The 22,631-nt window shown below is 40.3% G+C and overlaps 4 protein-coding genes across 5 annotated transcripts; 1 reads left to right on the top strand and 3 right to left on the bottom strand.

Annotated features, from left to right (window-relative positions):
* Nucleotides 1-5,144: 5,144 nt before the first annotated feature.
* Nucleotides 5,145-6,406, bottom strand: LOC131250586 (uncharacterized). The gene is made up of 4 exons (XM_058250874.1): nucleotides 6,389-6,406; nucleotides 6,198-6,272; nucleotides 5,793-5,872; nucleotides 5,145-5,567 (listed from the first exon to the last, which is right to left on the bottom strand). The coding sequence occupies exons 1-4, from the start codon at nucleotides 6,404-6,406 to the stop codon at nucleotides 5,354-5,356; spliced, it is 387 nt and encodes a 128-aa protein (XP_058106857.1). The 3' UTR covers nucleotides 5,145-5,353.
* A 1,257-nt stretch (nucleotides 6,407-7,663) lies between these two features.
* Nucleotides 7,664-8,780, bottom strand: LOC131250585 (UDP-galactose/UDP-glucose transporter 4-like). Its single transcript, XM_058250873.1, has 4 exons — nucleotides 8,380-8,780; nucleotides 8,115-8,216; nucleotides 7,953-8,030; nucleotides 7,664-7,858 (listed from the first exon to the last, which is right to left on the bottom strand). The coding sequence occupies exons 1-4, from the start codon at nucleotides 8,608-8,610 to the stop codon at nucleotides 7,664-7,666; spliced, it is 606 nt and encodes a 201-aa protein (XP_058106856.1). The 5' UTR covers nucleotides 8,611-8,780.
* Nucleotides 8,781-8,914: 134 nt separating this feature from the next.
* LOC131251174 (myosin-8-like) lies at nucleotides 8,915-22,107 on the bottom strand. Its single transcript, XM_058251738.1, has 6 exons — nucleotides 19,955-22,107; nucleotides 19,547-19,750; nucleotides 19,266-19,411; nucleotides 19,026-19,095; nucleotides 18,802-18,898; nucleotides 8,915-9,062 (listed from the first exon to the last, which is right to left on the bottom strand). The coding sequence occupies exons 1-5, from the start codon at nucleotides 19,970-19,972 to the stop codon at nucleotides 18,884-18,886; spliced, it is 453 nt and encodes a 150-aa protein (XP_058107721.1). The 5' UTR covers nucleotides 19,973-22,107; the 3' UTR covers nucleotides 8,915-9,062; nucleotides 18,802-18,883.
* Nucleotides 12,207-15,467, top strand: LOC131251175 (uncharacterized). 2 transcript variants are annotated; one of them, XM_058251739.1, is made up of 2 exons: nucleotides 12,207-12,820; nucleotides 14,185-14,731. In XM_058251739.1, exons 1-2 carry the CDS (start codon nucleotides 12,591-12,593, stop codon nucleotides 14,378-14,380), a joined length of 426 nt encoding a protein of 141 aa, XP_058107722.1. In that variant the 5' UTR covers nucleotides 12,207-12,590; the 3' UTR covers nucleotides 14,381-14,731. The 2 variants fall into 2 exon arrangements, 1 of the variants encoding a protein (XP_058107722.1); XR_009173634.1 differs by lacking the exon at nucleotides 12,207-12,820 and adding an exon at nucleotides 13,097-13,882 and having other exon boundaries at nucleotides 14,185-15,467.
* Nucleotides 22,108-22,631: the final 524 nt, after the last annotated feature.

Raw genomic sequence — 22,631 nt, 5'->3', positions numbered from 1 at the left:
AGCCCATGGGTTATATGGACAAAACATATCCAAAGAAAGTCTGCAAATTGTTGAAATCTATATACGGGCTGAAGTAATCTTCAAGACAGTGGTACATGAGGTTCCACTTAGCCATCACTACTTTTGGATTCACAATGAGTGAAGAAGATCATTGTGTATACATGAAACGATCTGGAAGATCTTTTCTGATACTATCTCTATATGTAGACGATATCCTGTTAGCTGGTAATGACATGCAATTGTTAATATTGATTAAAGATTGGCTATTCTTGAACTTTGAGATGAAAGACCTAGGTGAAACCAACTTTATTTTTAGGGTAAAAATCATCAAGGATCGCCCTAAGAAATTTTTGCGCTTGTCTCAAGCCACCTATATATAAAAGATCTTAAAGCGGTTCAAGATGAAAAATTCAAAAGCTGTTGAAACCCCTATGGATAAAGCTACCAAGCTAGACAGAAAATCGTATCCTCAGACTGAAATCGAGAAATTGGCTATGTCCTTAATATCTTATGCCAGTGCAGTAGGGAGCTTAATGTATGTTATGCTTTGCACCAGACTGGATATCAGCTATGCAGTTAACATATTCAGCCGTTATCAGAGTAACACGGGACAGTCTCATTGGCAAGCTGTCAAACGTATATTTCGCTATCTCAGAGGAACAAAAGGCCTAATGTTGTGTTATGAAGGCACAAGCCTCGAGCTCAAAGGATATTCTGATGCTGCTTGGGTAATGACGCTGACGAGGGAAAGTTTACTTTAGAATATATATTCTTACTCGGAGGAGGAGTTATCTCTTGGTCAAGTAAAAAACAGACATCCACAGCTCTTTCATCTATAGAAGCCGAGTACATTGCATGTTGTATTGCAATTATATAGGTTCGCAGATTTCTATTGGGTCTGGATGTTATACCGAGTGTTCGTCAGTCTATATTGTTGAAGATAGACAATGCTTTTGCCATTGACTTGGCAAAGGATCCTAAACACCACCAGAAATCTAAGCACATTGAGATCAAGTATCATTACGTCCGTGATCAAGTGAGAGATAAGAAGGTCCCCCTCAGCTACATTCCTACTAAGGAGATGATGGTTGATTCCATGACGAAACCTATAGCTAGAGATTTATTTCAAGTTCACATCAGGCAGATGGGATTGAGAAAAGTTTGACTGATGTACTTGTTTTATAGTACCTTTGATCTTTCATTAATGAATAACACATTTCATTTAACACTAATATAAACTAGGTAAGTAGATCATCAGCATTTACCTTGAGATCATGTAGGATTTCTTTTTTTGTCGGTAGGCCGGTCACCCACTCGCACGGGTTGACCAACCTTGAATGTACAAGAATGGTACATTTGGGACTATGTTCATACACTAAGGTATGAACTTCTCTTTATTTTGAATAATAAAGGATGAGGATATGAGTGAGTCGTATCCGCGTACAATCTACTAAGATTGAAAATGAGACTGATAGAGTCGAATAACATAATCGCATTATTCACTTTCATGCGATCAATGTTATGGCCTGAATTTAAAGCCAGGTTATGAGGTTATGAGATGAGTCATACCTCATGTAAAATGACTTGCGTATTGTAGACCCGATAAACACCTATTGTCTACTTTATGACGTGGATTGTAGCCACGTGCTGGAACCTTTTACCTACAGATTGCTTTGATTTGATCTAATCATTGCAACGTGCAAGTAGCCAGTCCCGTTGGTGACTCTTTGTGTCCTTAGCTACCCTCCTCTTGTGTATATGAGGATGAGCTTGATTGTCGCTACTTTAATGTACTATAACGAAAGGTCCTTGATTGGCCAGACTCAATTACGCTAGGAAAGCGGCTTGATTAATTCCAAATTACACATCTGCGTAGAGAAGATCCGTGACAGCTACACTAAGTTTCTAGAACTATAAATACACACTTAAGACTTATCCACCGGCAGTATCGAGTTTTTAATAGACTTTTGCAAACAATATTTTTTCTTAAAAGCATATGTGTGTGTGTGTGTGTGTGTGTGTGTGTGTATTGCTTTAAATTGATTTTAGTCGAAGTTTTTGAAAAATCAAGTTTTCAAAATAACTCAATAAGTTGGATAAGTGCGTATGCTAGCCAAGTACTCCAGATCGGGAGTTGACTCAATCCGGTGTGGTCATGCAGACTAGGACAGGCATTGTAAAGCTTGGGTTATTACGTACTAGTTAGATAATCACTTAATACTTAAACACTTATGAGAAGATTACGGTGATTCAACTGGTCCTACGCCTCTGATTCTTTTGATCGCAATGTTGTCTTTGATTATTATTAGGCAAGTTAGATGGACAAATATTTTGTGTCTATCCCACAATGTGATTGAGTGGGAGATGTTGGACCTAGGCCAGTAGGGCCCACTAGTGAGCAATCACTAATGGGTGTGTCACACCCCGAACTCGGAAACCGAGCTCACAAAATTTTTGATTGCCGAATTTGGCACCAATAGCCTCCATAGTACCCCATTCTCGGCTCCCGGCACCCATATACCAGGTTACGATCCTGAGATTCTACGAGGAAGATTTCTAACATGATTTTGATTCATAATGAGTACAACTATAAGCATAACCCACGAACAATAACCAAAAGAACACCATCACAAAATCTATTATGATCAAAAACTTTAAAGTACAATGTGTATGAAGGGAAATACAAGATAATAAAGCCAAAACTCTCGCTCCTGCTCCTGAACTGCTACTGCCTAGCGTCACCTGCACGCAACGGTCGTGCATAAGCTTATAGAAAGCTTAGAGGGTGGTGAAAGTGTGTGCATATGGTAGGAATGTAAGTTTGTAATATCAAAGTAATGTGAAAATGCCGGTAAGCCTATGAATGTAATCAGTCGTACTAAGGCTATGCGCTGCAAGGCATGAGTGCTATCGGCCATATTAAGACCATGCGAAGCAATGAGTGAATGATGTCAGTCATACCAAGGTCATGCGATGTAAGATGTAACTCAAGCACACCAGTCCTCATCTGAATTCATATGTCAATGCAGCTCATCGCTGGAGGATCAAATATCAATATAGTCCTTACTCTAGATAATCACGGGGGTCTAGTACACTCTACGCCAGCTTGTTGCCCCTATCCGAGCGCACAACTAGGTGAGTAAAAGAGACCTCATTATCCGCCTGCCAATATCGGGCCCGGCTCGTCGATAGCGGACCTCTTGCTCAAGCTGGTCAAACTCAACCTAGAAATTACCCCCTCACTCAGGCGGGTAAGGTCACACTCATTTCCAACCCATCACGACAGAGTGGGAGACGCGGCCTACTGGTGTATGGCCCTCGTGCGCTCATATATCCACTCGGTCTCGACGTTGGAGTCATCCTCTGGTACCATCGGGTTTAGAAATTTTCACTCAGGGACATCTATGGCGCCACGATGCTAGAAACAGTATTTTCAGTATCCAATCCGGCCATCCACGATGTGTCTGTGGAGGCTATGGCCTTGATGTCGCTAGGGCATATAGTAATCACAATCACACAAATGCAAATTGCGTGAGTCATGCAGTCCAATCATGCATCAATCATGCGCATACCGTGTGCTCATGTAAGATAACTCCGCCTATCAGGGAGTCCCATAAACCACCTGCACTATGGCATATGCAATGGTCAATCACATCTTATATCAAACACACAGATGATGCGTATGGGCATGTATCATGATGTTATGCTGTAACAAACTCATAATCGGCAACAGTAGCCGGTATCGGCAATCGGCACCAATAATCGGCATCGATAATCAACCTCGACGCAATGCGGGGTCCATAAATGGACAGCCGATGATGGATCAACTAAAATCAATGGGGCGCCAAGCATTTGGGTTAACTCACAAGAGAATGATGAGGAAGGGCCTAACAAGGCCTAAGGAAAGGTCATAATGTGGACGTCCAACTATCATTGCCTATCAATGTGGACCTTTAACCAACATTGCTCCCAAGGAATGGCCCACATAGAGCCAAACATACAGTGGGCCCACGACCTCCACTACAAGAAAAACAGGCTTTACCGACGGCCAAAATTGCCCCTAAAAGTCCTAGAAACCGCGGGTATAAGAATTATCGGTGGTCGGACACATGCCGCTAAAGGGGGGTGTCGCTGTATGATTTACCGGTGGTCTCACCTTTTTAGCGGCATTTTTGATGGCCGCCGCTAAAATAGGAACTTCTAGTGGAGCTTATTCACCTTTAGCGGCGCTTCTGGTGACTACTGGTAAAAAACTGTAAAAAACGCTGCTAAAAGATATGAGAAATGCCAATGAAAAGCTATGAGAAACGCCGCTAAAAACTGCAAAAACGCCAGTAAAAGTTATGAGAAATGCAGGCAAAATTTTATAACAAACGCTGGTAGCAACAAACGCCGGCAAGATCTGTAACAAGCGACGATAAGAAGTTGCAAAAACACCGGTAAAAGCTGTAAAAAGCGCCGGTAAAAAAAATGGAAAAAGCACTGCAAAAGGTTGCCACAATGCCGGTAAAAGTATTTTTGACAACCACAATAAGGTTGCCAAAACACCGGGAAAGACATGCAAAATTGCTGGAAAATGCATGCCGAAGCAATTTCATGCCAAAATTCGTATGTGTAATTGTACAAGTTAAAAAAAAAAAACAACAACCACAACATTGTTTTACAAGTATTAACATCTAACACTAAGATGTAGATTGCTTCCAAAAATTTTACCATGAATAGCAATCACAATTTGTAGCAGGTTCCCTAATCATGAATGAGTTGAGTTAGCCACATTTTGGTTATTTCCCCTTTATTGAATTCAGTTATTGTTGTACAAGTCGATCAAACATCAAAACACAAACAATACCAAATGAATGCATAGCCACTAATATGAATATTGAGATCGTCCACTATAATGATTCTTGATTTGTCAAAGAGTTTAGATTTTATAACGAGGAGTATCAAGAAACTATTATAGACACAGCGACGAGCATTTACATACCCAAAGAAGTAAAGCACTTCAGCTACCTGCTCTGCAAGGTCTCTCACGCTAAGCAAGGGAGAGTCTGAAGAAATGACGGCAGCTCCCAACTGCAGCGACTCTTAAACAAAAGACAGAAATATGCATTAAAATCAAAAGCCTGAAAAACTAAAATAAAATATGCAATTTCTTTTAAGGTGAATCTGACCCAAATCAGTATTCTGACTATTTTCATGAATAACAATAAAAGCCATATATCATGCAAATATATACAATCAAATGATTAAATAAAGTTTGCAAAAATCAACCCAACATCACAATAAGTTTAGTAAACCATAGAGATAAAATGAACTTAGAATGTACAGACCAAGTTCCTTTAATTGTCCCTCTTCACACAAGAGGGAAAACATCATCATCATCATTGTCAATGTCTAGAAACTTGAAGCGCATGTCTCCTTTGGTCGGGTCTTTATAGCTGAAACTTGGGTTCACGTAACATTTCATCTCATGAAACGGATTCAGATTATCGACCAGCTTGTGAAAGACATTGCAGCCACAACACTGCAAAAGAGAAAGAACTAAGCGAATATTGAATTTTGAATAACTGGAAACACAAAAGATGAGTTACTTTATACTCTGATTACTATGATGCATGCAAAGGAAAACAGCCACCATGCCAGCAGGCATACCTGTACCTTGATCCAAATCATACAACTTGCGAACCCCGATAGATGAGGTATCATCCCAAAGTAAGATTGACCAAGTGAACCTAATCTTGATTAATAGGCATCTTTTAAATTTAGACTGTTGAGTAGTTCCAATCTTTCACCAAGAGCCTTCCATTCCCGAACCTGTCGTCCACCCTCTGCCGCCCGCAGCTGCGCTCAAAACCAATCCCATCGCTGCATCCTACCATAATACACCCAAGAAAAAAAAATCAATCCTGAAATCTGATAAAAACAGACGATGAGAGAGAATTCAAGAAGGTTTTTAAGAGTGAAAAATAAAAATAAAAAAATAAAAAAATCTGATATTCCCATTAGTGGGTTCATTGGCCTGTTGTTCTACTGTCTTGGGAGGGGTCTAAAAATCTGATATTCCCATTAGTGGTCATGCTCAGCAGAGTCCATGTCATTAGTGTTCGGGCTTTAAGTCTGGTTGGGTCAGGTCTGTCTTGACTGCAGCCCTAGTGCCCAGCTCAATCTATAACACTGTCAGTGTCATGAGCATGCACCTCTGCCATGGCCAATTCCAATGCCAGGTAAATGATAGAGCGTGTGGTATGGTCAGCAGCTATATCATAGGACTTCTGCCAACCATTTAAAGCACAACCCAAATTGCTACATGAAAGCTTAAGAAACAATAACTTGTACTATCTTCCACAACTAAAAGAAAACTGATCACCTACAGCCAGCTATATGCTACCTTAGTATGCAGCTCCATCTTTCCTACTAATGAGTCACCTGTGGGACAAGCGTGCAAATGGTAGGCCCCATCATGAAAGTCACCTGAAGCAAAAATCAGTTGATCCACTCATCAAGCAGGTCACGCCAATGTTCTGACTCAACACACAGGTGTGGCCCATCGAATGAGTGGATCGTCCTGATTTTCAAGATGTGATCTTCATGGTGAGATCAATTGCTTGTATAACTTCATAACTGTAGATAACTAGATTTGGATATTGCTCACTTGAAATCCACATGGCGTGCTGAGGTGGACTCTGGGTAGAAGCCTAGCAGATGAATCCCATCAACACCTGGAATTTACACAGTCAAAAATATTGGGGATACATTGGCAATACAAGCGACACCTGGAATTTGTACAGTCAAAAATAAGGATCGTAAACCATGGGCCCCGGTGTTTTTGGCCATTGCTTTTCTTGCAATTAGCCTCAAAGCATTTTCTGTGAAATGCAGTTTGACCTGGGACACACAGTTAAAAATGATACGAATCAAAACACTTTTCAGGCTTTGCTGATCCATCCAAAGCAGTAAAAAATCCATAGATCTGTGGTCCTTTGAATATTTGATACAAAAGAAATGATGTAGAGTATCTTGAGAACTGAAACTTACATTGTTCATTTGGAACAGCTTTTTGTACTGTTTTCCTAAAGCATTTTTGGGTTCTGTGAGAACCTACAAAAGCAAAACATCATGACCACAATTTGTCGTACTGTCAGAACCTATAGAAAACATCATATGAACATGAGGAATTCTTGGTTCCTGAGCCCTAGAACATGGCGTATCTTGAAGCAGGAAGCACCTACGGTTCAGTGGACCAAACCACTGATTTGATGGCCCCCACAATGGATGGGAGTTGTCCCTAAAAATCACCCACATTTGGAGATACTAACCCTTCAGTTGGGGATCTACAGATAGATGGTTAATAGCATCCTCTCTATTTTAAAATAGACTTCAAACTCCATCATGAAAGTAGAGCCTTTCAATGGGTTATATGGTCTTGATGTGCACATTCCACACATGCGGGACCCATTTATGAATGATCCAGAATGAAAATCTGACATGCCCCAGAGTTGAGTGCAAATTACCTAAAAATCCTCCAGATTGGATGTCAGCCATTTAAATTTTCTTAACCACCCCTTTGAAGGCCAATGGTTTGAGGGTTAAGAATTAGGATCACCAAATTTAGGATTTTTTGAGACATCTACCATCCACAGTGATTCCCACGAAATCAACCCATCTAAATCACCAAACCATGGGACCCATCTGTATGGACTGGTGCACCAGACAATGTCTCCTCAACAAGTAGTCCAGTAGCAACTGCTTTGAACTCACTGATTCTAGTAGAGATGATGTCACAGCAGCATTTGTTAGACCACCAGCCCTCATGTTTGCATGTACTGGGGCTCCAAACCCTATAGAAGAATCTTGACTCCTGGGCATGGACAAAAACAGGTTAAATTTCCATAAATGAACCACCATCGCAAGGCAATTAGCACAAGCACATTAGTTGGTTGTCTCATTTTAACCGTATAACTTTCTGAGATTGTCTTTTCTAAGTCAATAAAAGCACCACCACATATGAAGAGAATATCCTTCGTGTCAATCTGCAAAATACAAAATGCATTGCTAACAACGAGGAGCAAATTACCGTGTATTTACTCATGAAATAATAGGCAGGGGGATCTCACCTGAGAGCAGGAATTCCAGGCCATGAATAGCTCCCCCGTTAAAAGCATGGGTGGAATCAAGAAAGGAAGCCCAACCACAGTGGAGCAAAAGAGCATCTCCATCTGTTAGGAAAGAAATAATAGTTCTGTCATGGGGAAAAAAAATAAAGCACACTACAGCCCAAGAGATTTAATAAATACCCTCAGAGAGAAGTAACAGATACATGACACATGCCAATAAGCACCATTGAAACAGGGGAAAATGAATGGAGGAAATGCAGAATACCTGTGTGGTTTCAGGATTCATTGTAAATATGGCTTCCTGAAAATTACCCAGAAAAGAATCCATGACCAAAGCACCCGACACCATCACAACTCCAAGAAGACTGAAATTCGGAGATGTATGGGCGTCTGCTAAGGTGAAAAGGATCAAACCCACTACTAGAAGAATGGTGGAAATGTATTCATGGAGCAGATATTTACGTCTGAGACCGGGAATGAAGGCTCCCATTATCATAACCAGCAGCACCTGAATTGTCGGGAAAACAAAAACTCCAAGTTAGAGAGAACCATGGAGTTCTGCCAGTGCCATTCTACTGGTACATACAAACACCAACTCAAATAACAACATCCTCAAGAAGCAGTTAGGAATGCCTTTGTACATAAAAATTCAATGGACAAAATCACTCCAACAAATCAATTAGTCTATTCTAAAATCACAGATAACACCTGAGAACAACAGGCAGTTCAATATGGCCATTGAGTTATGTCCCATTTGCATATATCATCACCAGCATTATATCTTCTGTTGTAGGCAGAAGGATTATTTTACAGCTAAAGTAAACTTCATTTTCTAGAAAAATATAGCATGGAATCAAATGGAAACGAACCTGCTGTTTGGGAGATTCTTCAATGCATTAGGTACAAAACTCCTGTACAACCCAATGAAACCGTCAAGTACCACGATACCTGCATTCACATTGGGCAATCAGAAGATTGCTTTCCTTCGCAATAGGCAATTTCTGTTGGAAGCAAATTAGAGATCAACAGTTACACAACAAAAGACAACACGAACTAAACCGAGAACAACAATATCATTGTACACAGGCTGGATACAGGACTGTAGAATATTGGTTGGTTTAGTTATCATCTAGTGCATGAACAGATTTTTTTTAATAATCATTTTAGTGTATACAACCTGGCTTCTTGTATACAAAACAGATATTTTTTTTTTCCATTCAAATTAACTGCAGTTTACTGCACCGGTTGCATTCTCGGTTGCATTCTTCAGTTTGCTGATTCAGTTTTTAACACGTCAAAACTGAGAGAAAGATAGGCCCGATAGTTGAACGCCTCTTTCTTGTGGAACCGAATGCAGTATAGTACAAGTATATTCTGGAACTATCTTAAGTATGTTTGACAGATGAAGCTACCAAGCAATAATTTCAAAAAGGTAGCAGCCACAATTTACACCCACCTTTGTTCGCAGACTGAATTTGTGTATGTGACTCAGATTGAGGCCAAGGAACTGCAAGTTTCTGTTTGTACAATTTAAAATACATTTCCAATCCATTCATCAGGAAAAAAGCTCCTTTCCCAAAAAGGATAAGAAAACCCATGAGCTAGAAAACATCAAAATAGAAACCCAAAGTGCAAATATATTACACAAGAGAAGGACAAAAACATCATAAAGAATTGGGGCTCTTAGCAATTCAACATGGGCTGAGGGTCTGTGATGGAAGTTGGGAAGTTTCCTTCCCAATCCAACCTACCAACAGTCCCTTCCACTGATTGTGCCTATTGGCTGTGTTTGGCAAGCATCAACGTATCAAATCCACCATTTGACCAGTAGACAGATTAACCTGCATTTTGTAGACATTGTAAGACAATACACCACAAACATCTGAGTTTATTAAAAAGTTGGAGGAAAACTGATATAAAATCCAACATGTCAATCAGCACTAACATGAGATGAGCTCATTTTTAGCTTTCTGAATTTCTATGGAAATTTTCTTTGATGAATCAGGTGGGGACCCTCTGACCCAAAAAGCAAGATGGTCTGCTCGTCAGGTGGCCAGATGTCTGAATATATTCAATCATCTTGTCATAACTTTCTCATCCATGTGTGGCCACCTGAAGAGTGGACTAGCTTGATTTCTGGGCCGTGTAAATGTTTGCATTGACCCCTACCTGATGAATCACCCAGCTATCTCACATAAATGCCATGAATCGCCTCTTCAATCTCTCCTCACATGAATTACCCAGCACTTTAAACATTGAAACATAGTACAAGAAGAAGTGGGAACAGAAATTTTCAGTTTTTGCCAACTATCATGAACCAGAGGGGAAATCCTCAACAGTATACAGAAAAAAAAAAAAAAAAAAAAAAGGAAGAACAAAGTGACAACAGTATCCTCAGGAATATAAGACAGGATGAGAAACAATAAACTAGAGGATTGAAACACTCTCAATGGGGTAAGTTTTAACTTACACAACAATAATTACAGGATTTACACTTCTGCAACAAACGAGAAGAAATTGCAAAACTTACACATTGGCAAGCATTTAAAAAAAAAAAAAAAAGCGTGGTTCAGAGAAACAAGAAAATAACAGAATCAATTGGATGAAAATGTACAAAAATTATCAAACAAAGTAATTGAGAATCCCTGATGAAAATGGTTTTATGTTGGTATAAATTACTGACCTTCTCTACCCAAGAATCTTTGTACTCCACAATATATGGATTGCGCACTTTGGAAATAAGCTCCATCTACCCAGTCAGAAGAACCATTAGCATCTTAAAGCACTGCATGTGGCATGTAAGATCAAGTTCGGCCCTCATATTTCCAACGTACAATCGAAGCAAGCAAAATTCAAATATTCTCTGAAGGAAAACCATTCAAGTTGTAGACCAATCACCATTTACCACAAAAGGCAATGACTTTCAAGTCATTTTGTACTTCAGTGATTCAAAGACCCACACCCAAACCCAAACATTTAGCTGTCTGGTTTTTCTACCTACAGAAATTGTCAATGTTCCCAACATGCATAAGTGAATGATTCATGTATTCATGTCATAATTTCTCTATAGTTACACTCAAAATCTTGTATTTCTCAATCTATGCACTCCTAGGGATCTCACGAATGGCAACCTTTACCTTAAAGCCGACAACATAATTCCTTCAAGGAACTCAACATGGCAAAACATAAAAGGAGCTCATAACAGAATGATTTTCGTGATATTGAACAAAGGGACCATCTCGCAAAATATAAATGAATGACACAAATAGAAAGAGAACTCACCTCCTGATAAGCAGACCTGCAGTACCTATCAGTTTGACAGGCAAGCCGAATCTTCTTCAAGACATACCTTAAAAGAGAACAAAAAATCGAGAGAAAAACCAGTCAAATCATAACTAAACAAAAGGAAACATTCTCAAGCTAGATATAAACTGTCACAACTGAGAGGGTGGGAAGAAAAGATAATGAAAATCAGATGGCTATATTCTCACTTCTTTTCATGCTTATGCCTCACAAGAAGAGTGGAACCGAAAGCTCCTTTCCCAATCTGCTCAAGTACTTCGTACTGCTCCATTTCCAGTGACTCGCTTCTCCATTTTAACACTTACAAATTGACAAGTGGTTTTAGGGTGTGTTTGGATGCCATGTAAAAGGTCAATGCTTTCTAAGAAAAATATGAAATGGCAGTGTCACTGAGTTACAGACAATTGAAATTCCTAATGGACAAAACCTCGATTTGACAGCGAAGTTAGTAACCACCTAAGTTTCTCATCTTTTTCTACGAAGTCCATTTTAGGAAAGAAAAAAAAAAAAAGGAAAAAGGAAGACTACAAAGGCTGAGACTAAGCTTTTTACATCATAATTTTCTATATTAACTATTGGAAGAGACTGAGCTTCAATGATGATGATCATTGAAAGAGACAAAAAATTCAATGCCTTAAACAACTACAACAGCATAGTTGAGTACTCACCATCCAAACCGGATTTTAGGTATGGAACAATGAAAGATGAGGAGTTCACTTGATCAAGGCAACGCTATCCAGCAACGTGTCTGTTAGACAGTTCACATACCTTGTATAACTATTATACCTTTTATAGTTTGTTTCCATAGGTAGAGAATTCTGAGTTTATTGTTTTCCTTGTATAGATGGTTGTAATCTCTATATATTCAACCCCATTGGGTTGTCTCAAATACAAAAAACCTTTTGGCTTCACTGTTTTCATGGTATCAGAGCCCTACTGATCTAAATCCGGCCACCCCCTCGTCACCGGTACTACCTCCTGCCAAATCCGGCCACCCCCTCATCACTGGCACCACCTCCTGCCACATCCGACCGCCCCTGCAGTGTCACACAGCCAGTTCGGCCATTCCTGCTGCGTCCGGCCACCTCTACTGCTGCATCCGACCACCTCTACGACGTCCGACTGCTCCTTGCTGCTCTTCCGCTAATCCGGACAGATCCGACCACCCCTGCGATGTCCGGCCATTCCTTGCTGCTCGTCCGCTCGCCCCTGCGACGTCCAACTACCCTTGTTGTTCGTCTGCTCGCCCCTGCTGCGTCATCCGACCGCTCTTACTACTCCCTCAGCCCTTCCGCACGCCCCTCTGATCTCAGTCCGATTGCTATTGTGCCAGATCCACATCCAGAAACTGCAATCCCTTGGGTATCTCCATCTGCTGCCTGTTGTGCTCCTTCTACTGCAAGGTACATCCAAAACCTCCTACTGCGACTCTTCGCGTGGTTTACATTACTTTAGATCAATGGCCAAGGACTCATCACATACAACGGCCCCATGTTGTAGTTTTGATGGTACCAACTATTCTCTATGGGCCATCCATTTTCAGAACTTCCTCAAGGGTCGTGGTTTGTGGGGACTAATTGATGGATCTATTACTATCCCCACTTCCACAGATGCCGACAAATTAGCTGATTGGGAAATGAATAATGGACGGATTATTAGTTGGATTCTCGATTCGGTCGATCAGTTCATTGCTGTTGGCCTCACACCTCATCGCACTGCTAGGGCAATGTGGGAACATCTTCAGACAATTTATCAACAGAGTAATGTGGCCCGGTTATACCTCCTGGAACAGGATCTCGTTAACCTTCCTCAGGGTGACGACAATATTCAATCATTTTACTCCAAAATTGTCACAATTTGGACTGAGATGACTATGATGAATCCAACATTTCCTCATGACTTTAAGATATTCCAAACTATGCGTGAGAGTGTGCAAGTTCGATAGTTTCTTATGAAGCTGCGTCCAGAATTTGAGCATTGTCGGGTTGCTCTCTTGAACCGTAGCCCTACTCCTTCATTGAATTCGGTTATTAATGATTTATTGGCTGAGGAACAATGACTGAAAGTTCTCTCTCTTCCTTCCTCAACTCCGGGATCATCTAATATAGTGCTTGCTGTGTCCACCACTACACCAACACGTGGTTCCACTCCTTTGACTTGTCGCTGCTACAACAAGGTGGGTCATGTTGTCGCTCAATGCAAAGAATGGTGCGCTTATTGTCGACGGACTGGTCATGTTATTCAAGACTGCCGTACACGTGCATATGCATCTTCTTTCGGCCGTGGACGTGGTGGTCGTGGTCGTGGCAGTGGTCGTGGTCTTTCTACTACTGCTACTACTATTTCTTCCGAGCCGTCTGTTAGTGATTCTGCATCTACTGTTTCTTTTGAAGGTCTTTCATCTCCGTTGACTCATGCAATGCTCCAGCAAATCGTTCAGGCCCTTTCTACAGCCGGTATGTCAGGTATATCCCCATCTCCTACATAGTTCTTCGATTCGGGTGCTTCCAATCATATGACCGGTGTTGTATCTCATCTTCGTGATATTCGTCCCTACACCAGCAATCAGGCTAATTCTACTCCGGATGGCACTAGACTACCTATTCAGTCTATTAAATCATTGACTTTCTCTCCTTCTGCTCATCGCCAATTCACCCTTCGTGGTGTATTTCATGTCCCTAACCTCTCCTCCAATTTAATTTCAGTTGGTCAACTCACATCCAATAACTGCTGAGTTATATTTCTTCCCAACTGTTGTTTTGTGCAGGATCTGGCAACAAGGAAGGTACTTGGGATGGGTAGGCGGCATGGTCGTCTGTACGTGTTGGACTTTGATCCATCTGTCATTCCGGCTCATTGTTTCTTTTCTCCATCTTCATCAGATATTTGTTCGGCAAATAAATTGTGGAAACTGTGGCACTTTCGCCTGGGTCATCCACATTCCGATCGGTTACTTCAATTAATTTCTTCTGACATGTTAGGGAATATTTCTCTTAATAAAAATGATTTGGATTATTCTTGTTCTTCCTGTTGTCTTTCAAAAAGTAAGTGTATTCCATTTTCTCTAAGTACTACAAAATCATCTTCTATGTTTGAACTTGTGCATACGGATGTCTGGGGTCCATCACCAATTATGTCTCTCTCTAGGTTATGATACTATGTTATATTCATTGATGATTTCACACATTACACTTGGATTTACTTTTTGCAATCGAAGTCACAGGTTTTTGAAAATTTCAAGTTATTTCACTCTATGGTGGAGACTCAATTTCGGGTTCCAATTCAAACTCTCCGCTCTGACTCGGGGGGGGGGGGGGATATCTCTCAACCGATTTTCGTACATTTCTTAAAGGTCATGGGATTATTCATCAGACCACATGTTCTGATACTCCACAACAGAACGGGGTGACTGAACGAAAAAATTGTCATATTGTTGAAACTACCAACACCCTGATGACAGCTATTAGTGTTCCTCATTCTTTCTGGGCAGATGTAATGTTACATTCAGTCTACTTGATTAACCGGCTGCCAACCAAAGTTCTGAACAGTAAATCTCCCTACTTTGTTCTCACCGGCTTACCTCCTGCATATTCCACATTTCGTGTTTTTGGTTGTATCTGTTATGTTCACCTGGCTTCACGTGAACGTACCAAACTATCTCCAAAATCGGTCAAATGCATGTACTTGGGATTTGGGGAAACTCATAAGGGTTTTCGATGTTATGATCTTGTTTCTCGTCGTGTTCGGGTTTCACGACATGTTTTTCTTAAACACATTGCCTTTCATTCATCTCTTCCTCCTCCGCACACTCCAAACTCTCCTAGTCTAACCGCCTTTCCTGAAATTCCATTTGCCTCAAGTACTCTCCCTCATCCGCTGCAAGTTTACTCACGTCGACCACGTACAGATCCACCACCTATTACTCAACTCGAACCTAATGTACATGTTGCAGATCCCGAACCTACCTCGATACGTCGTTCCGCTCGTGAACATCGAGCGTCTGATCACTTGATATGCTCTATGTCTGCCATGAATGCTACTCTGGATACTGTTTCTATTCCCACATCATACTCGCAGGCGGCCACTCATGATTGTTGAAAGAAGGCAATGGCAGAAGAACTTGCAGCATTGGATGATAATCATACGTGGGACATTATCAACAGTTAATTGGTAGCAAATGGATTTATTCTGTCAAGCTCAAGTATGATGGATCATTGGATCGATACAAGGCTCGATTGTCGCTCAGGGATACAAACAGGAATACGGAATTGATTATGATGAAACATTCGCTCCTGTGGCTAAGATGAAAACTATTCGTACTCTTCTGGCTATATCTTCTGTTCGCTCATGGCCACTCGCTCAGATGGATGTGAAAAATGCCTTTCTTCATGGAGACCTCCAAGAAACCGTATATTTGAAACCTCCTCCTAGCTCTTTAATCCCTGACAATAAGGTATGTCGCCTAAAGAAAGCCTTGTACAGCCTCAAACAGGCATCTCGGGCATGGTTCCAATGCTTTCACGATGTTGTTACGGGTACTGGCTTTACTCAAAGTGGTCATGACCCATCCTTATTTTTGTGCACCATTGCTCACGGAATTGTCATTGTTCTGGTCTATGTTAACAACCTCCTCCTAACTGGTAGCGATGCTACTAGCATTTCGGCTTTAAAGGAAGTTCTGCAATCATCATGCAAGATGAAAGACCTCGGCCATCTAACATACTTTCTTAGACTTGAATTTTCACGTTCCAACCGTGGGATCCTGGTCAGCCAGTGTAAATATACCAAGGATCTTCTCGCCTTGGCATCATTAATGGATCAGAAGACAGTTCAGACTCCCTTAGAACTTAACGTTCACTATGGCCGTGACGATGGTGATCTGCTTGCACAGCCCGACTTATACCGCCGTTTGGTTGGGAGTCTGGTTTACTTAACTATGACTCGCCCTGATATTGCCTACGCTGTCCAAGTCGTCAGTCAGTTTGTTTCTGCTCCTCGGACTCTTCATATGACTGCGGTGTTGCGCATCCTACGGTACCTTCATGGAACTCTAGATCGATCCCTGTTCTTCTCCTCCACGGCGACTCTGGACCTTCGTGCTTATTCGGATGCTGATTGGGCCGGTTGCGCTCTCATACAAAGATCTACCACTGGCTACTGTGTTTTTCTCGGCACTTCTCCCATCTCTTGAAAGTGTAAGAAGCAGGCCACTATTTCCAAATCAAGCACAGAAGCCGAGTATCGGGCGATCCGCTGCGTGTAGTGAGCTCGTCTGATTACGTGGACTTCTTTCAGACTTGAGTATTCCTCTACAGAATCCTACTCCACTCCATGTTGATAATCTCAGTGCCATTCAGATTGCCTCTAACCCGGTTTTTCATGAACAGACGAAGCATATTGAAGTTGACTGATACTTTATCCGCGAGAAATTTCAGTCTGGGCTCATTTCTCTTCCACATGTTGCATCCCATGATCAGATTGCCGACATTCTCACCAAGTCCCTCACTTCTGCACGTCACTCTTTTCTAGTTGGCAAACTATTACTTGTCGATGACCAGCATTAGTTTGAGGGGGGATGTTAGACAGCTCACATACCTTGTATAGTTTATTTCCATAGGTAGAGGATTCTGAGTTTATTGTTTTCCTTGTATAGATGGTTGTAATCTCTATATATTCAACCCCATTGGGTTGTCTCAAATACAAAAAACCTTTTGGCTTCACTGTTTTCAGTGTCAACACATTCAAAAGCAGATTTCCTAAGCTCAAGGCCATCATCTACAGTGTGCTTAAAAGGACCAAGATCGACTGTCCTGATCAATTCTTGCTGCATCAGAAACAGTAAATTACCAAAAGGTGACCATTATATTTCTAAATTGTTCAGTAAAAGAACTGTTGGGGGAAAGATGGAAGAGTCAATGAGAAGGCAACTAAGCCAGGCCTCTGGGTCAGCCCATACCTGGCTGCCCAATTTTAGCAAGAATCAAGCCTGTGACGGGCATAGACATCTAAGGCTCAAGCCTGGTTCAGTTCATACTCTATAGGAACATAAGCTAGCAAAAACAACGAAAGCACCTCATCTCAATAAATGTTGTAGCTCATATCTTGAATTTAAACCAAAAAAAAAAAAAAAAAGATTTCATATCTTGAAACGATGCGTTGAAACTATAACTGTTGAGGGTCAAATATTGCATATCAGACCTCAATTATTACTCGAATTTACAAGTATGATACTGTTTAATGGCTCGTTTAATCGTATTTGTGATGCAGATTGTATTTACGAGCTTGGATCGAAATAAGGTGCTAAAAGTATGGAGTTAACACTCTGCTACGACACAAACTGCCCTTCTTGAAATTGCACATTTTCACCATAATTTTCAAAATTGAGATATGCTCTTTCCTGATCTGAAAGTGGCCTAACGGACAGATCAGCCTATAAATCGTTGATTTTAGGTGAACGAGCTGATGAATTTTGGTTTCAACGGTTACATGAGGTGAAAAAGTGGATGGATGGATTAGATTTTGCATATACAAGAATTAGTTCTGAAAATTCAACTAATTCCTGCGGTCCATCCTTGTGGGCCACCATCGTAACTTAAAGGTCCGATCCGGTTGTTGGAATCCCGAAAGATGATGGATATTTGATTTCATCGTAAAAATGGACTAACTAAGACAAACATCGGTGGGCGACAAAAACTCGACAAAACCAGCCCATACGAGAGGAATCGATGGACCCAAGCATCACTACGGCCCCACCGAGAGTTTTAAAAATCCGAGACTTAGAGTTCCGGTGGGTCACCCTAAACGGTCACCTCTTGCAGCAACACGCAAATGAGGAGGATCCCATCTCTTCATACACAAGAAAAAAATCATTGAAGGAGGAGAGTTTGGCTTGGATTACTAAATCGAGCCGCATTTAAATAGTGTATTTCAGAAAAATTGACTTCATGAACTGAATTTGAGTTTGGTTGATTATAAAAAGAATGTTTTTAGTCTTTTTAATTCAATAAAGAGGCATTCTGTTCTGTTCTGTTCTTTCTTTTGTTTCTCTCCAGGGCATGGTCTTAAGTCCAGTTGAATTCTTGAGACAGGCATAAGATCTCCCGATCTCTACAAGTGGATCCTTGACAACAGTCTAACAAATTCCAAGAAACCAGAGGCTTTTTGGCCATCTGGTGATGGGTAGAATAATCTTTTGTAATCTTTTTCTCTAGAAGAATGACTACCCTCTCTTCCTACACACCATAGAAATAATTGAATCAGGTTTCGGCAAAATCTACAACAGTCTAACAAATTCCAAGAAACCAGAGGCTTTTTGGCCATCTGGTGATGGGTAGAATAATCTTACACCATAGAAATAATTGAATCAAAGGGGTCACTTGCATACCTTGTCTACGGTGTTGTTCTGCCTGCATACTATATTTGCACTGCCAATATCACCTCTAGTTGAGAACTTACGCCTTCTTTCGTCACTGATATAACAACTGAAATGCCATGCACCACCAATTAGTAGGTTGTATGATAACAAAACAGCAGAAAGAATCTGATAGAATGAGGTCAGAAGCAATGGGAAGGGAGACTCTAAATGAGGATAGAGCTTGAAATGTTTACAGGTGTTTTTAACAAGGCCTGCTGCCTTAGAATATCCACGGTCTCCATGTCCAAGAGCTTTTCTTCTAGTCTATGACAAAAAGTAAACAATGATTTTTCAATTAAAAAAAGGACAATCATGAGAAAGAAACAAGAGAGCACTAAAATAGTTGTCTTCTTATAATTTAGAAATGGCAAAACCCATTGAAGCTGAAGCTTAATTCTAGCTTAACAGTCTAAGAAAGTTAACAAAGAAACTACAAGAACATCTGCATGTCAATCTTCAATTGAATTGTCTTTGACTCTACAAACATGGCCTGCTTAAGCATTTCTTCACCAAGCCTGTGTATTTCTTCATACTTTCTTTCAGTTTCATCTATCTTCTTTTCCAGTGAGCTCACCAAGGCCTACGACAAATTAATGGTGAGTGACATAAATATCACTAGTAGAAATGCAAATGCATGTTCACCCATGGAATTTAGGCAAACTAATTTGAAATGTTATGTTATTCATCACAAAACTCCTTGAGATGGCAATCCCACCTTCAGTTGTTCATTTTCAAAAGTCAGTTTATCCAACAGTACACTATCAATGACTGGAACCTCCTGTATGACAGGAATTTGGTTTGTTGCTTCTTTCACAGCCTCTTGTTCCTTCACTAGCATCTTTTCAGTTTCTTTGAATTGAAGCTGCATCTCTTCCAATTGCATTTCTTCAATCTTCTTTTCCAGTAAACTCACCATAGCCTATAACAAATTAATGTTGAGTGACATAAATATCATAAGAGGCCATTTCTGGATACCTCCACCAAATATCACAGAACATCAACTGCTAAAAATGATTTTGCCATTCAATCTAAAAGAAATAAATATTGGCGTGATTTAATGCCATTTCCAAAAACGAATGCAATAACCACTAATAAAAAAAAAAATCCACTATGCAGTTCTCACCAAGAAAATCAGCATCATCTAAAGACCAACTAACTGGAATCAGCTACACGAATCCTGTTCTGCCATTGCACTCCATCAAGGACCATTTTCTCAGATAAACTAGTTCTCATGAAGGAGATGCATCCCTAAATATGGCCATTTAGTCAATCACCCAGGTTGCAACATTGCAATAAGATATATATTAACGGAAGAAATACTAAAACCATATATTTTCTTATGGTTTCTCTGCAACATTAGCAGAATAAGCTAATTCTACAACTAGGCAGGTTTCTCTGCAACATTAGCAGCATGAGCTTATTCTACAACTAGGCAGATTCCTCAATGACATTTGTAGAATAAGCTTATTCTACAATATGTGTGGAGCCCATCATGATCTGTGCAAGGTTTCACTGTCCATCATGTGTGCCCCCCTCATTTTCCTTTTGGAGGAAAAAAATCAGGCTGACCCAATACTCAGGTGGGTCACACCATATAAAATCATGCCCAAATCCGCTAAAATCACGTGGTGTGGCTCATTGGAGTTTTGCAATGGTCTGATCTTTTGGGTGTCAATCCATCCTTGTGGGGCACGTCTTATGAATGGATTGTATGGCAAACACAAAACATGGCGGGCTTCCTATCCCAATTATTGGGTGTCGTGTGAACCGCCTGTGTTTTGGAATGGTCTGATTTTCTAGATATGGGTGAACTTATGAATGGATTGTATGGCAAACACAAAACAAGCCGCACTGAAAAACAGAACTGAATCAATCAAAACACTATCTTCAAAATACCTGCAGCAATCATACATGCTAGTGTAGAACAAATGTTGGAAATAATCTGATAAAAGCTATCCAGTAGCTACTCTGCATGCAAAAGATTAACTGGAAGACCAGATGAAAGTCCTCAGACATCAACCCATTTATTTCAAGAGGCTTTTTACCATTCCTAAATCCATGTGCAGAAAGACCAGATGGACCAGAAAAAATATGTGAGAAACAATAATCAATCTGAAAGAAGCTTGATTCAGTCAGCACAATGCCTTAGTTGTAAGATCCTTCATTGTTGATACTATCTTGTCAAAGACTTGATCTTGATACCAAGTGTTCCGGACTAATATCCTGGGACCTGTTACTGGAGTAAAAGAACACAACATTGTAACTTTGGATGATATTGAGCGCCATAGCTGTAGTAGGCATCAGCCCAAGAATAGTCAAAGATAAATTCTCCATACGAGTGACTGCAATTCAAAGTAACTAAAATAGTTCAGCTACTATCAAACAGAAGCAATTAAAAGCTGATTGTAAAAGTTAAAGATAACCATTTAAACAAGAAAAAGTAACGAGAACAGAACATGGACAACATTGCAGATGCTAAACCTTTTAAAATAAAGTGGAACAACACCTACAATATTTTCGTATATATTTATCCTGAGCAATAAGATGCCGAGGCACCCATCCTATTTCCTGAAATCATTTCAGATAAGATATCAAAAAAAGGTCCGAGGGTACAGGTTGATGCTGGTAACTATATGATATACATAAGAACACTCATTTGTCATGTATTCATGGAAGACCATCTAAAGAGAAGAACAGATCCAAGTGTTTAGAAACTCATGACAATATGATATGATGCAATGATCAAACCTTCACTGCAAAACAATTGACAAAATGCAACTGAGAATGGATCTTTCAGCTACAAACTTTAGAAGAAAAAATCTGATCGTTATATAACCTTTCAAGCCTTGACTTGTAAGATCCCTGTTGACATTAAGATCTCTTCCATAAATAAAGGATATGACAGAAAATGAATGTCCAACAGTCTAAAAAATGAACTATGACACTATAACAAAATTTAAACTGATAGTGTGAGTGTAACCATTTGCATCTATCAAAGAGAAAATAGACAATAATATGTGAATCTGTTGCAGACCCAGGCCAGATCCCAGTCAACAACAAGACAGGCCTAGAAGCTCGACAGTCCACTGCCATCTCATGAGATCCCCATGCCATCCCTTCTTTTAGTGAAGTAAATTGTACAAATCTTGTGGGATGCCTATCAAACAAAGATCAAACTGGGGACTAATTCGATTTCCATGATAAATGAATCAGATTATAGAACCTGAATTGTAAACTGTAGGATGTTAACCACAAGCTCATTATGAGAACCCAAAATGTGATTCAAGATCATGATAGTCTAAGGGACACCTGAGAGCTGATTGGAGGTCACCATTCTCCCGATAACCACAGCAAAACACGTGCACAAACCCTAAACTCAAGTATGCCCTTGTAAATCATACACGTAAATCCCAATAACCAAAGTGTTCTGCCCTTGTAAATCATACATGTAAATCCCAATAATCAAAGTGTTCTGCCCTTGTAAATCCCAATAACCAAAGTGTTCTCCCTTTGGCTCCAACAAACTATATCTGGAAGAGTTCTCAATAACCAAAGTGTCAAGTAGAGGAGAAAAGGAACCCATAAAGCAGTTGAACTTTGTGGATACCAAAGGCCTGACATCAACACCAAGTCCAGTTCTTAGTGGATCTGATGGTAAAGTGAAGGATTCCTGCAATGGCCGTGCAGGTGATACACCTTTCTAACCTTATCATAACCAAAGAAAAAGAAAAGAAAAGAAAAAAAGGAAAGGAAGAAATAAGAAAGGAAATTTTTTATAAAAAAAAAAGGGGGGGGAAGAA

The sequence above is a fragment of the Magnolia sinica genome, chromosome 7, assembly GCF_029962835.1.
Source record: "Magnolia sinica isolate HGM2019 chromosome 7, MsV1, whole genome shotgun sequence".
Classification (NCBI taxonomy): Eukaryota; Viridiplantae; Streptophyta; class Magnoliopsida; order Magnoliales; family Magnoliaceae; genus Magnolia; species Magnolia sinica.
Note: the sequence above shows the minus strand (reverse complement) of the source record. Positions and strands in the feature narration are given on the sequence as shown.